Source organism: Eubalaena glacialis, chromosome 4 (assembly GCF_028564815.1).
Source record: "Eubalaena glacialis isolate mEubGla1 chromosome 4, mEubGla1.1.hap2.+ XY, whole genome shotgun sequence".
NCBI classification, from domain to species: domain Eukaryota; kingdom Metazoa; phylum Chordata; class Mammalia; order Artiodactyla; family Balaenidae; genus Eubalaena; species Eubalaena glacialis.
The window spans coordinates 16,401,258-16,417,570 of NC_083719.1; the positions used below are offsets into that span (position 1 = coordinate 16,401,258).

At 33.1% G+C, this 16,313-nt stretch overlaps 1 protein-coding gene across 2 annotated transcripts in view; it reads right to left on the reverse strand.

The window, feature by feature from the left end:
* Positions 1 to 16,313, reverse strand: part of CDH18 (cadherin 18) — a 324,131-nt gene that overhangs the window by 14,894 nt on the left and 292,924 nt on the right. For both annotated transcript variants that reach the window (XM_061187670.1, XM_061187671.1), the window contains one exon: positions 14,678 to 14,795. In XM_061187670.1, the coding sequence (XP_061043653.1) occupies positions 14,678 to 14,795 (118 nt within the window). The remainder of the gene's footprint in view (positions 1 to 14,677; positions 14,796 to 16,313) is intronic.

The following is a 16,313-nucleotide window of genomic DNA, read 5'->3' on the forward strand; positions in this document are numbered from 1 at the left end:
TCTCGATCTCCTCATGCTCTCTGCTGAAGGTTGATTCTTTTTCTCCTGCTTCCTGACTTTCCATTCTTTTAATCCTAGAATTGCCCTAATCTCAATTTTCAACTGGATTCTGCCAGTTCATTTCAGTTTGTAAACATTCTCCTGGCCTCACTTGTGTTTCTGCCAAACCACAAATGCATGATCCAATATGTCATTATGTTCCTATTTGCACCCTGGAATGTCACCCCTTTGACCACCTGCCACACTCCTTCTTGATGCTTTTTAAATCCCAGATAAATACAACCATACATTGCCTAAAGACTCTGCTTTCAGATTCATAAACAATGCTGGTAAATAGTTGTAACCATCTTAAGTGACCCCAATAAGTATATAGGGCAACTCTAAGTTCTCAAAGGAGGTTAGTAATCAATTTATTAATATCCATATTTCATCAGATGCCGTAGACTAGCTAGCTATTCTAAGCTTATTTTGCCATTTTCTCTTGAGCGCTATTCCTCCACTCACAGCAGGAAAACAGCTTTTTCTGAAAAGCTACCATCTATTATCAACATAAGAAAACCACATTTGAAAACTGCTCAACCTTCTTTGCTATTAATTATGTCTATCTATGCATACAAGACTCTGTGACATAAAAAAAGAACATGAATACGTATGAAACAAAAACATGAATCTTGAAGAATATCAGCAAATCTGCTCATGAAAAACACATACAAATTTGCATAAGAGTGTTAATTTAGATGAATAGGGTAATAAAGAAGAAAAACAGCTTTTTAAGTAGAAACCCAACCCAAAATCTAAAATAATTCATAAGCATGTCACAATAATATAATAATTGCAGAAACTGTAGAAGTACAGAGAACAGCGGTTTACCAAAAAAATAAAAAATAAAGTATATGAATTTCAACAGAAACCCTCTACCCAATATTTATCACATACCTTTAATAAATACTACATTTTTAGTAGGAAATGGATGAGTCAAGTACAATAAATTATGGAGTCATGATATTTATAAACACTGAAGGAAACTCTAAAGATAAATCCTTAGAGAGACTGAAAAAGCAAACACATATTCCTGTTCTTAAAATTATTTAAAAATCTGTTTTTAAATAAATTTTACCCCCTTAAGGCAGAGGGTGGAGTTGATGACTCCTGCAGCATTTATGTGATTCCGAGCAAGGAAGGAATTAAGGCAAAAGAGTGTAACCTACATTTTCATAATAGGAAAGCAAAACAAAGTGGCACAGAATGGCAAAATTAGTCAAATTTTTATTGCTTAGAATATGTGTCAGCTATTTGTTTTGTTGTGTTTTCCTTTTTTTTTTTTTTTTGCTGTCACTGTGAGTAGGAATATAAGAAGGTGATAAGGTGTGGGCTGACAAACCCATTAGAAAAAAATACATGAAAGTAAAAAAAAAAAAAAGTCAACAGAGGTTAAAATCACTAAGGAGAGAATAAAAGCATATTTTTCTATCTAGAGCAAAAGACTCACTAAAACAAACCACTACATTTGCAAGTCACCCTTTCCCATATTGGGGTCATGATGGCTTACAGACTGTTTGCCTTCTCACTAGTCAAGCTTTGAGTCTCTGCCTTCCCATAAAGGATAGTGTGAGTCTATCAAGTATGACTGGGTAAATGCTAGTAAGTGAAGACTGAGACTTGACCGGGAGGAGAAAGGAGATTCGTAGCTGAACAAAAACAACGTGTCTCACGTCTCAGCCTCATCACTGACAGTAGTGACTTGGGGCACAGGTGCTCCCACACCCCCTAGAGGCTGTTTGAGGCATCATTTGCAACTATATTCTCAGGACAGACCGTGTATGTGCTATTTTATTTAGGAATGGGAGAAAAAAATGCTAAATGGTCTCTTGAAGCCCTGTGGGAAAAAAACAGAATTTTAAATGGTTATAATCTACAGAGACATTAAGCACATTACAATACCAGCTGTGAGTTCTCATTTGAAGGACAAAAATAAATGATGGGAATATCAACTACTAGGGATCTGACAATGCCAAAGAAGTATAAAATAAATGTAAAATTTCTCATGATTTCCAATATGTATCAAACTAAAAAACTGCATTTCACTATCAGTGGACTATGAAATCTGAATGAAAATGCCCCAAAAGACATCTTCTTAACAGCTCATAGTCAAATTTGAAAATATCCCTTATCTTAAAATCAGTGCAACATAAACTTAGATATTCCTTCACCAAACCCAAACAGCCACAAGGAAAATCAGTATTTTCTGACAATGGTTATTAAGTATTTTGTTAAAAATGATAAAACTTACAAATAATAAGACCTTCACTTTTAAAAGTAATATTACAAGGAAATAATAAAAAGTAATAAAACCAAGGGGAAAAAAATCTTCAAAATTCTGCAACAAGGTGAAAGTGACAGTCTACAGAATCTTCCATTTAATATGATTTACAATGGTCATTTTTGATGCAGTTCACTCACTATTTTAAAAAGAATGTGCTATTTGAACCCATTCATTTTTTTCTTTTTTAAAATTAATTTTTATTGGAGTATAGTTGCTTTACAATGTTGTGTTAGTGAACCCATTCATTTTTAAAGACTGGAAATGTCTACAGAAGTGGAAAACATGTATCTAAAGAAGATAACCTAGAGACAAATATGAGTAGTAGGTGTTCTTGATAGCAAATTATCAATTAAATTACGATAAGGATTTTCAATCTGAAAGGCACATGAAATGTGATTTAGAACCCTGAAAATAAACAGAGATACAAACATATACATAGTTAAAAATAATCTCTTCTCCTACTAAAATCTGTAAGATTTACAAATGCACTTGACAGCGGAATTAAGCCTAGGAATTAGTCTGGCAAATCTCCTTGCATCAAATAAAACCTAGTCCCTCAAGAGGCAGCATAAAGATCATGAAGCAGAACAGACTTGTAGACAAATGATGATTTTATATTGGTGGATTAGGTTACACTTTTCTATCACAAAATGAATGAACAAAGGTACTGTATTCACAGACCCTCCTGGGGTAAGCCTAGACTCCCAGACTTTATGACATTATGGCTATAGTTCATTTATTATAGATATTCGGTTAAAACAATGGATTTCTTTGATGCCAAGATGAAAAGTTTACCTATCACAATTTAAAGAGAAGATGGTTGTGGAAAAAACTACATTTTAATCAGAAAACATATCATGCTTTCATTGTTGTTTTAAGGTAATATAATTTTTAAATGCTGTAACTTAAAAATTATCATCTGAACTCCAGTTTTTAATTTTAAATAAAATTGTATTATTGCCAGTATATTAGTTAATGATAAAAATAAGGTCATTATCAAAAAACGTATTTACAATATACGTTTTGCTGTATATGTTGTTAAAAAAATAGAAATCCATCACTTGGCTGTTTTCCAAATCAAAATGTTTCTTATTTAATAGGTAAGGGGTCATAACTTTCCAGATAAATATTGAAGACGGTTGCTTAGCAAAAATTTTTCTATCTGCCACAGTTTGGTACTAGAGCAACTAAAGAATTAATGGCAGAATATCTTATTTGTTTGGGGGGAGCACAAAATACAGCACAGTGCTTAATATTTAGTGTTTTTAATAGTGAATTAAAATGCTCATGTCTCTGCTCTGCCACATCTCCCTGGCTAGATTCTTAGGACTAATGTTGCATTCTGTCATCTCTATGCTGTCTCCATTCCCCACCTCATTGAAAAGTATTCTCTGATCCACTCTACCTGAGGGAATGGACTCTATCCTGTAAAGTCAAATCATGGTCCACTTCTTTTAATTATAGGACTTTCAGTGATCTCTCTAAAGTAACTCACATTTCACTGCCTTCAACTGCAAGTTACATTTCATTTCATCTTTATTTTCCCAAATAGATGGAGAGTCACTTGAAAGCAGGAGCTATGTGTTTTATTTCCTTGCATCTGGACAACTTAGATCACTGTCTCATACACAGCAGACAATGCCTTGAAGACTGAATGGTAGGAAAAAAACAATGTTAAGAGCTGACTGTAGAATTTCTTTTAGAGGAAAGCATTCTAAGAAAGGAGAATAAGAATGGTCGTGAATAGCAATACAGTGTGAGGCTGGAGAACACACTGGACAGCCCCGTGTAAAATGTCAGGGGAGGGGATAGGGCTGAGTCTGTGTGTGTGTGTGTGTGTGTGTGTGTGTGTGTATTTCAGGTGTTTTTTTTTTTCATTTTTAATTCAATACAATACATGAGTATATTCTTACTGAAAATATTCAAAGTGCATTTCATAGACATTTCTTAAGAAATATTATATATCCTATCATATTATCATTATTGCTTTTCTATGAGAATATATGCTACTCAAATCATTATTTCTGTTTGATATTTAATCATATATTGTTTGTTTTATACTGTCTTTACTTTTTCAGAAATTTATTTTTATTTTATTTTATTTTCATTTGTTTGCTATAGCTCCAAATATTTTGTCAATAGAATTTTACTATAATTGACACATGGTTTTTTTATTTTCTGAGGCATTCAGTATTTTAAAATACCCTTCCCTAATTGTCATATGAGTGTCATCTTAAATAGGCAGAGATGTATTTTATTGTAGTTGTTTCTTTGAAATGTCACTGAAAGAAGGTCCATTGACTATTAGCTTGTAATCTTGCAAATGAGTACTTCAGCACTGATTATTCTCTTTACAATTTAAATTCATTATCTGGAAATTTGTAAAATTATTTCTTATCTCCCAAGTTAGGGATACTATACATATTTTTGGATCTATAACCCATATATTCCTTCACTCAAGGTAATTCCTTCAGATATTTCATTATTATTTTTCCATCTATTTATTTATTTAATTCTTAGCTATCGTCATTGTGCCCTTTATAATTTGCAGCACTTTGTGCATGATTTCAACGTCTTTGTATTTTGATCTCTCTTCATAAAAATGAAATGGTACTAATTGCTTCCATATCTCCATTTGACAAAAGAGGAAGCTGGAACACACTGAGAGCAAGAACTTGGCTATGGCCTCACACATAGTTAGCAGAGGAACCTGGTTTCAGATTGAGGCAACTGGTTTCCTGAGTCGAACTCTGAAACATTCTTCTATGTTGCTTCCTTCTCCTTCGTTTTTCTTTTTTTTTTTTCATTTAACAAATTTGTATCTAAACTTTCCTCTGTGTCTGGCACTCTGGTAGCAGTTAGGAATATAGCTGCAAATAAGTCAGACGAAAATCCCTGTCCTCACAGAGCTTACAGTCTAAATGGGAGAGAGGTCACAGTGTGATTAGTGCTAGGATTAGGGAGGTGCAGGGTGTCAAATAACCCCATTTGTCATTTAAAGACATGGATCTGCTTTGGCAATCACTGTGGGGTATTGAGTGTTGGGTGTCTGAAGCGCTGGCCCACTTGCTTTTATGGGCATTGAATTTTTCCAGTTATGATTTCGAGTATGGATGGAGAAAGTGCTCCCAAGACTTTGGCAAAAAGGGGGGAGTGACTGGAGGGATGGTAGATGATAGGGACCAGGAGAGGCAGCTAAATGCCACAAGACTCAGAGGAGCAGGGAGGTGCCCAAGGAGAACAACTCCACCTCCCAGCTCACCTTGTGAGGCTGTGATGGAGAAAGCAATGTTCTCTTGGGCAGTGTTGCCTCCTCTTTGATCTTTCTGGTTACTAATTCAGGTTTTAGCAGTGTCCATTTGAATTTTATCACCTTACCCGAATATTTAAATTGGTAATATTTGCATGCATCAACTCAAAAAGTCTTCCTTAGATATTTAAGTATGGTTTTCTCTTTCTAATATTAAGTACACCCCACTATATGTTAACTGCCTCTGTCCTTCAACCTGCATGACCCTGCAATGTTCTCTGATCATCCACTTAGGGAGGTTCTTTGAGCTCTGAATCCCAGGGATTCCTCTTATACAGTAAGATTTAATGGGTAGATTTGGGCCAGTACCTAAATATCTTCCTGTGATTCTCAATGCCTCTGTGCTTTGGAGGTGATTTTCAGGATCCGTCCATAGGTTAAGTTTATTTAGCTGTACGTGTTATCTCAGTAAAGATTTTTTTAGAAAAGAATGAGTTTGACATCAGTTTTTAGGCTACAGTTTTCTTCATTCTGTTATCCCTTTCAGATAACTGCCAAGCTGGTCTTCTCTTTCCCTGAACTCTGTTCATTCTACTTTTGGTAATAGTTTGTGTTTTGAGCATGTGGTACTTTGAGGAGAAAGATTATAGCAGGCATGGAAGAGTAACAGAGAAAACAAAAGCCAGAGAAATAGAGAAAAAATGGTTGAATTGGTGAGTGGCATAAAGAGTGACAATGTTGTATACCCCACTCGCATAATATAATCCTCAAGAAATTTTGGAGAGGATCTTGATTTTGCTCAGTACATAGGATGGGATTCTGAACTAATTTTAATTAAAATTTAAGAACAAATATCTGTAGCATATACATGAACAACCAGACAGCCAGCATCTTAATGATAATTAGATTGTTAATGAACTGTGCCCTTTCTTCCAAGCCCAGTTTATATCCCAACTATTTAATGAAACTTGCCAAATGGTTCTTGCGGTATAAAACGTAATATGGATAAAACAGTAGTTTTTGACTAACCAATACTCTCTCTGATAACTGAGAGAAAAGCCTGAAATCTTCAAGGAAATTTCTGTTTAATGACATTAGAGAACTGCTGAAGCGAGGTAAGTAGGGGGGTAAAATTCTAGAGAGGGCAAAAATGTGGGAAGGTGAACTGTGGATTACAATGTATTTGTTTATCCTGGGAGCCAACAAGAGGCTGGAATTCCAAGCTGGGGACAGAGAAAATAGGAGAACTTTTTTTTTTTTAACCGAGTCTTTTTATTTTTTTTATTTTTTTTGGTTTCGAGCTTTAAATGATCAGCTTTTTATGCCATGTCCTAGCCCTTCAATCATTCTTTTTTTTTTTAACATTTTTATTAGCATATAATTGCTTTACAATGGTGTGTTAGTTTCTGCTTTATAACAAAGTGAATCAGTTATACCTATACATATATCCCCATATCTCTTCCCTCTTGCGTCTCCCTCCCTCCCACCCTCCTGGGCCCACAGTCATACTGGAAATTAAGGGGCCTTAAACACATGGCTGATTTTCCCTAAAGATATTTGTTAAATTGAAAGTTTAAATTGAAAGTTTAGCAGAGATCTAAAACTCTAAGTGGAAAAGAAGAGCTTTTTTTTTTTTCCATCTCTTCCTGTTGAACAGACAATGATTAAGGTAGGGGACCAGGGTGAATGGCCCTAGTGCACAAACAGGCTCTCAGTTGAAAGCCCTAGAGGGCCATGACTTAGGGACAGGGATAGTTCAGAGACAGGCTGAATCTAAAGAAAACTGCAAATTAGCATTGACTTAGCCTTGACTTAGTTCAATCCTACCCTGATTGGATTAAAGTACAGGCATACCTCCTTTTATCTTGCTTTGCTTTACTGTGCTTCGTGGATATTGTGGGGTTTTTTACAAATTGAAAGTTTGAGACAACCCTGTATCAAGCAAGTCTAATGCCACCATTTTCCCAACAGCATTTGCTCACTTTGTGTCTCTATGTCACATTTTGGTAATTTTCACAATACATCAAACGTTTTCATTATTATTAATATAACTTGTTTTGGTGACCTGTGATCAGTGATCTTTGATGTTACTATTGCAAAAACATTATGATTCACTGAAAGCCCAGAAGATGGTTAGCATTTTTTAGCAATAGAGTATTTTTTAATTAAAGTATGTACATTTTTTAGACATAATGCTATTTCACACTTAATAGACTACAGTATAGTGTAAACAAAACTTTTATATGCACTGGAAAGCATAAAAAAATTCATGTGACTCACTTTATTATGATAATTGCTTTTTTGTGGCGGTTTGGAACGGAACCCAAGATGTCTCTGAGGTTCACCTGTAATGATGCCCCTCTCTAATTGCTCATCCAAGAAAATAGCAAACACTCTCTGAGGAAATATATTACGATTTGAGACTCTTCTAGGTTTAGACACTATGGGTGACACCCAACTAAAAATTGCTAGAGATATTAAGAAACAAGACCATTATATCCCAGTCCTGTCTCCCCAGTCCCCCGATGAAAAACAAAAAGAAAATTTATCACTTTATTAAGAAAGTAGAGTTAGCTGACAGTGATTGTAAAATCATTAAGATTAATATGTTCAAGAAAATAGACGGAGAAAAAAAGATAGAAAACATAAAAGAAATTATAGAGAATTTCACAAGATCTATATCTCTATAAAAGGAAAAAAAAAAAAAAAGAAAAAAAAAAAAGCTATCAACCAAAGCAGTGAGTGGACCACATTTTCTTTGAGTGCATGTATTTGATTTGATAGGACACTTGCTTCCTTGAGCAGAATATTAGTTAAATGCTGGTGTTTTCTACCAGTATATTCCTAACCTATGTCACAGTGAATAATAAACAAAAATAGGCCCCAAATAAAGAAACTTTTATATACGTAGGATGGAACACTTAAGAAGACATTTGTTCTCTAATGTTCAGATAAATTAGCAGATTCCAAATTAATGAGGGATAAAACATAGGGCAGGAAAGATCTAAAAAAGATGGCAAAGAACTGGAACAACATGAAACATTACCTTAAATTTAAGTATTTATCAAGCAGATCTGGGCTGTGAATAGGAGAATCCCACCAGGGTATAGATGGAGGAAAATCTTCTTAGTTGATATGAGGACATTAGCTATGATTCCAGGCATAAACACTATTAAGGTATATGTCTCTGGGATTCAGCTTTTATTGTGGTCAAGGGTAGGGGCCTAGAGTTTCTCAAGCTCACTCTTTACAGATGAATTTAAAACGTAAGAACAGGAATTTAAAGTTGGGGAAGAGAAAAAAAAAAAAAAGCCCAAATGATCAGTTACTGAAATCACCCAAAAATCTCTAGAACAAAAGGGAATGGGAGAGCTGGCTTTCTATCTGCTAGTGGCTGACAATGTGTTTATTCAAGACAGCCATCTTTGAAATGGCTGCTTCTTTGAAATGGATCCCTGTCAATCAATCAAATTTTAGTCACGCAGTTACATTACAAAAAAAAAAAAAGAAAAGAAAAGCCAGCTGTCAGGGTTTACACTACCTTTATATCTTTATAATATCATCTTCATAATAATTAGAGGAAACAATTAACAGATTATTCCTTGAGCTAACATTCTGTTCAAGAAAGCAAGAGTCCTATCTATCAAAGCAAATACATCCATTCAAAGAAAAGGTACTCCAAACACTCATTGCTTTAGTTGATAGCCATTTCTTCCTTTTATAGAGATGTAAATCTTTACCATCTTTATAATATCTTGATACGTTAGGATATGCCCTCTTTTCTTCTCTTTCCTCTAACTATACACATCCTTTTTCTTCTTTTCCTACATTCTTGCTTTTCTCAACCCTTTACCATTTGCATTTTATTAACAGATTATTAAATTCAGTTTATGATAAAAATTATATTTAACTTATAGATTAATTTGGAAATTTGAGTGTTGATTTACTAATGGGGTAAAGATATTATTTTTGTGTTTTTTAATATTTTCAGTAACATTGATTCTCATAATGGTGAACTTGAACATTATTTATTGGATATTTTTTCTCTGATGATCTTAGAAGAGTTTTTTGTTAATTTGTTTGATTTGTTTTTACCATTTTAAATTTATCTGATTTGCTATTTATTCATATTTTTTACATATAGAAAATCTAGCCATTTGGGGCATTTATTTGTATTCCAAAATTTGGCAATCTATCCAATTGTTTCTTAAGATGTTTCTGTGGATCCTTTTAAATTTTCACAAAGACAATTGCATCTCATTTGTTAACAATGATAATCTTATGTTTTGTTTCTATTTATTATTCTTCTTTTGCTCTATTTTTGTTTTGTTTTATCTTTTTTGGACTGAGGAGAACATTCAGTACACTGCTGATTAATTGTAGTGATTGAAATACCCTGAGACTAGCAGAATTGTCCTGCTGAACCCATCAGAAATTGCTAATTCTTAGAAATGTGAGCTAAATAAATGAATAAATGTGCTTTATTTTAAGAAAACTAGTTTTGGAAATGTTTTCTTTTTCAGCAATAGCTGTTTTTTTTTAAGCAATAGCTAAATATTTCTAACTTTTTATGTAAAATTTCCTATCACATTTGGCATATCTCTTGTAAGCAGCATATAACAGTCTATTTTTAAAATAAAATATCTTTAAAAATGATATTTAATCTGTGACTATGGTATATTTGAACTACTTTCTACTTCAAATAAAATTGTCATTGCTTCTATTTTGCATCTTTTATTCTACTTTCTGACCTCTGTTCTACTGATGAAATAAGTTTTATTATTTAACTTTTCAAAAATCTCTCCTTGGTTTGGAAATTACAGACCCTTATTCTATTAACTCTCTATTATTCTAGTGTTAACTCTTCAAGTTTTAACATTTGAAATGAACTGTTAATTGCAAGGCTTTTTTGTCTATTATTTCTTGCAGAGATCCTGAAGGCAAAGATTAATACAATATTTGCCAAAATGTCAGTAGCTAAAAATTAAAAAGTTTCTTTTCTTATACATTGGAAAAAAGTCTTTAATAACTGTCCTCCCTTAATTCCTGATAACTTACCACTGCTAACTAAATATAGAGAATGTTGACTACAGGAAATTCTTTTCCTTTAGCAGTTTGAGCATATAACTGTTATCAACTTCTGTCATCTTTTTTTTCTTTTTTAACAGGAATCTACTTTAGATGTAATTATTATTGCTTTTTAAATATTCTGCCTTTTCTTTTTGATTAAATATTTTTTCTCTTTATCTTTGAGGTTTAACACTTTTAAATTGGCATATTCAAGTATAGACTTGATTTTCTGCTTGCCTTTGGGTGTTTTTTTTTTTTTTATAATAGCCAATTTTTAAAATTAATTAATTAATTTATTTATTTTTGGCTGCGTTGGGTCTTTGTTGCTGCACGCAGGTTTTCTCTAGTTGTGGCGAGGGGGAGCTACTCTTCATTGCAGTGCGTGGGCTTCTCATTGCAGTAGCTTCTCTTCTTGTGGAGCACGGGCTCTAGGCGCGCGGGCTTCAGCAGTTGTGGCACACAGGCTCAGTAGTTGTGGCGCACGGGCTTAGTTGCTCTGCGGCATGTGGGATCTTCCCGGACCAGGGCTCGAACCCATGTCCCCTGCATTGGCAGGCGATTCTTAACCACTGCACCACCAGGGAAGTCCCTGGTGTTCATGTTAATCATGAGGGTCCACATATTTTCAACTTTGAAAAATTGTCATGCAATTTTATCTACACATATTGCTTGTTGCTATAATTTCTTTCTAATTCTTCCAAATATTTTATATTCCATATCTGTTAAGTGTATTCACAATTTTTAAAAATTTTGACGTATCTGAACTTCGTTTGCTTGAATTAATGGATTTTATGTTTGACTTGTTAAATCTCTCTGTGTCCAGTCTAGAAGTAATGCATTTTTTTTATTGTTCTCTCTTTGTATCTGTGTGTGTGTATATACAACATATACATATATATACACATATACATATATACATCATACATGTATATATACATATATGTTTACACATAATTAAATTTTAAATGTATGGATAATTTATATCTATATAGTCTATATGTATAACTAAATCTATGTGATTTCTAGATATAGTTCTATATACATTTCTATATATTTAATACCTATATTTTAATATATATCTTATGTATACTTGACATATATACATACATATATATATAAACAAAATTTAAAATTTTAATTTCTGTATATATGTTTATATATAATTTTGTGTATAACACTAAACATCTATATATTTTCATGTCACGTTATGTACTTTTTTATCTATACAAAAACTGTATTTTATTTTAATAAGGATTTTAAAATTATTTTTATATAAATATTTTCTTTCATTGTCTCATTTCATGTAATCACTTCTCAGTCTTTTTAAAAAAATGTTCTTTTTTTTAATTTTGAAAATGCTAAACATGCTAATATTCAAGTGTTTTTCTGTTCATTTATGTATTTTGCATGATTCAGAGTAAATTCATTTTCTGATTTATTTCTTATTATTTATTGACTATCTTTTGTTTTTTTGACTTTCAGATTTATCATACACAACAATAAGCATTTCTCTCTGTCTAATTTTGGAAACAGCTTTTTGTCTCTACTCACTCTTTGCCATAAAGCAGTTTTGGAGAGGCCACTAAACCAGTGGCTTCCTGATCACTCATGCTGGCTTGGAGTCTCTGTCTGGTTTCTATTGTGCCCTGAATATTCGTGTTCATGTAAGCAGGGGGCACAGAAGAACAATGGCTTTAATTTTTTCTTCTGGATTTCTTTATGTTCTGGGGGCATGTAAATGTTTACTAACTCACAGAATGCAATGACCAAGCTGCAGGATCCAGTAGGCCTGGACTTGCTGACTCTTACTCTTTGCAGTCTGTTCTGGCTGTTGGCCAGAGAGGTGTTTATGTACCCATGAATATATGTATATATTCATTTTGGTATGACTATTCCATTTTAAATTTCATCTTTATAAATTATTATCCATAACTGCCTTCTGTTTAGAGAAAAATCCATCTTGACTCTAATATGCTTATACAGCGTCATTAATTCCCCCAATGCTACAAAGTAGATATTTCAAACCAAAACTTAATGGATGTAAAAACTGAGGTTGAGAGAAGTTTGGTGGCTTGTCTTATCTAGCATAAACAAGGCTGTTTGCTCAAGCATGTGTTTTCACCTATGTGCTAGTATCTTTTTTTCAGAAAATTGCTGCTTTTTCTATCTGAAAGAAATTATTTGTGTTATGTATAATTCCATCAATTCCCAAAAATGTTTAAAATAAATTAAATGAATTTAAAAATAAATTAAAACATCTTTACTCCCATACAACTGCCCACAGGCATCACATACTTGAGATGGCATAGCTGATTTAAAGCATTCATATATATGGTTAAAATAAATGTTAAAAAATTTACATCAGCATTATAAACACTTTCAAAAGTGTGTACATATTTGAGGGGAATTTTTTGAATGTGAGTTCCCAGCACTGGTAATATTGTCATACAACTAAAATGAGACCTTTTGAATATATTCATTAGTTAAATTGAGAAATTCCAGGCATAATCATCTTGAATGAAGGACTTTTAGTCACTAATGTGGGTTTCAACAACAGTAAAATTCTCTTGTTTTTCTAAAATACTTCGGGAGTTATTTACATTAAATAGCTAGATTACAGCACATCTTCAAATCTAAGTCAATTTTTGTAATATCATCAAATTAAAATTACTTTTAAAATGTAAATAAAATTTTTATTGGAATGGAAAAATTCAACTGAAATATAAGTATGATTTCTAAATATGTGTTTCTAAATATAGTAAATTTCAATCTACTAAAGCAGAAAGTTGAATGCTCTCCAAATTATGCAATTATTCGAATATGGGAAAATATGAATTTATTTTCAGATATTTAGCATAGTTAATTATAATATTTAAATACATTTGGGATTGTAGGGTGGGATGTTCAGATGTAAATAAATGTTCAACAGTCAATTAAATACAATTTGTCATACACAAACATGGATAAATATGTATTGCCATAAGTACAGCTGACCACAGGGATAGTTAAAATGAGAGAGACAAACAAGCTTGGTATTTTTATATGAATTTTGTTATGGCCACATGCACAATTTAGTATCCCTGTTATGATTATTTAAGGAGGCTTAGGGATAATGGAAAAAATGTTTAGCGGGTTGTCATTTAGTGATTTTATTTTTGCTTGAATTTGAAAATGCTTCTCCATGAAGGGTACAGAGAAGGAATTAACTATTTACTTCAAAATGTATGTGCTATTGTTTCTTTCATGTGATTCTGAGGCACATCTTAAATCCTAAATAACAGTATATTCAGATATATGTGATCAAAAACTAGTTTTGAGAAGAAGAAAGTTGATGCCAGTCAGAGCACTGTACATTTTGAGTGGCTTGCTGTTTCCCTTCCATACGGAAGAATGACTTTTACACAACTTTGAGGAATCTACCAAATAAGGAATCTAAATCATGGTGAATCTTCTCTAGTTATTATGTTCTTTTTTCCCTACACAATAAGAAGGTTAAACAAAAATAATTCAAAAATTTCCACAATGCTCTGTAATTATGCATATGTATCTACCCATATTTTGGAAAAATATTCATAATAACAAGGGGAAATATAATTTGTACAGCACATCTTGATAGCCTTGCTAAAGCAGGATGATTTCAAACATTGCAGTTCCTTTTCTAATGGTCCCTAGGACATATTTTTCATTTTTCCTAATTTAAATTTTTTCCACCTCCTAGCAGTTGCAGCAGCTCTCATAAACATGTTTGTCAGCTAACATTTCTCTTAAAATTTGCCCAAGAGCATATTACATGTATATTTCTTGTTTAAAGGGATGCTTCTGAATAAACTCATTGAAAGTTATTTGTACATATGGCTCAATTTTAAACACAAGCTATTCACGGATCATAACACATTAACATCAAACTGACTTTGAATGTTGATTTGCAAGCTGTTCATGAGTATATAAGAATAAAGCAAAGCTGCTCAGGCCTACTCCATATCAAGTCAAAGCAGATACCACATAGATCAAAAAATATATGTATTCATGTTCACCTTCATTGTCCTTCAGAGTGAAGTTTGGGTTTATAGACAGATGTTCATCAAGAAAGAAGTTAAACCTTTGTCCATTGGCAAAATCATCCTTATCAGTGGCACTGATGGTATGAATAACCTAAAGAAAAGACAAAATTAAGTAATAAATTTAATTTGGCTTCTTCCCTTGATTTTAATTATATTATAACATTTTCAATATCCAACTTGAGTGTTTTCAAATTCTTATTCTAGTAAAAGTATCAGCTAATTTGCTCTCCCTTGCGTTAGACTTTAAGAAATGTATTATGGCACACCATATAACCATTCACACTTTATTTTCTAGCATGGCACAAACATTTAATTTTTTTTTTCCTTTATTACCCACAGTACCTTGGGGCCAATTAGTTGTAAGGTTCTGTGCGAACACCTGTTTGGGGAGACGTGAAATATGGTTTGTACAAATACCAATATCCCAGTGTTGATGTAGAACAGCCTTTCTGTACATGTTGGTCTCAGTCAGCAAATGCAAAAGTACTAGAGTCATAATTTTTGTTTTAGGAGACCTCTGAGATCATGATCCAGCCCCTGCAGTTTAGAGACGAGGACTCTGAGTCCCAAAAGGAGCGTGATGTGCCTCAAATCTGTAAAAACGTGGCAGAGGTAAAACTAGACCGCCCAGAGCTTTATGAAATTTTTTCATCCCTAGTGGTTGAGAGAAAGTCCAAATTTGGACTTTATGCACATTAAGGAACAGAGAAAGTTAGAATATATAAAAAAAAAAATCCCAGGTAGCCTAAGAGCAGCATACACATTCCGATCGTTATAGTCATTACAATCTTTAAAAGTAATATTGAAACAAACAAGCAAGATGATATTTTCCTTTTGAAAAAAAATTAGTATCCTAAAGCTCAAGTGTCCTCTTTCCAGCTTTTCCTTAGAGAAATTGAAAACAGAGGGAAAGTAGAGCCAGAAAAATAGTATTCCCTGCATATGAAATATAGTACGTGCATTTCAAAAATTGATACGATTTCTAAGAACATTTTACTCAGCTTCACCGTATTTCAATATTTTACAGGTGAGATAATCCACCAAAATGCATCACAGTTAAAACCTAAATTCCTCTCCAGGTACTGAGACTGTTAGCTTGTGAGGGAGATAAGGAAGAATATAAAGGGACTGAGAATGAGTGATCAGGGAGAGTAGGACCAGAAGAGCATGTGTCTTCATGAAGTGAAAGTGAAGAAAGAGCTTCAGGGTATAGAAGTGATCAATTTCCTCCATATATTCCCGTGGCTCATTCGTTATACCCTTTCCCATCACCATTCAGAATTTACTTTCTCAGCAGGAGATCCTGGGTGAAGGCCCCTCCCCCTACATATTCCAAGAAGTTTCTATCATTCTTCTCTTCATTATTTCCCTCCATATTATTTATCTATGAACTGAAAATTTACAAGTTGCTTTTTTTTTTTTCATTGAAAGCACAACTAGTATCTGGACAGATATATATATTTTTTCTTGTTATCGCCTTTTGACTATAAATAGAATAAACTGATGGATAATCAGAAGCAATCTTTATGATTTTTCTCAAGCGCAGGAAAAGCTCCATAGCGTTTAGAGTGTGCAAAATCTGAAGAGCACAACTACATTTTCTACATGT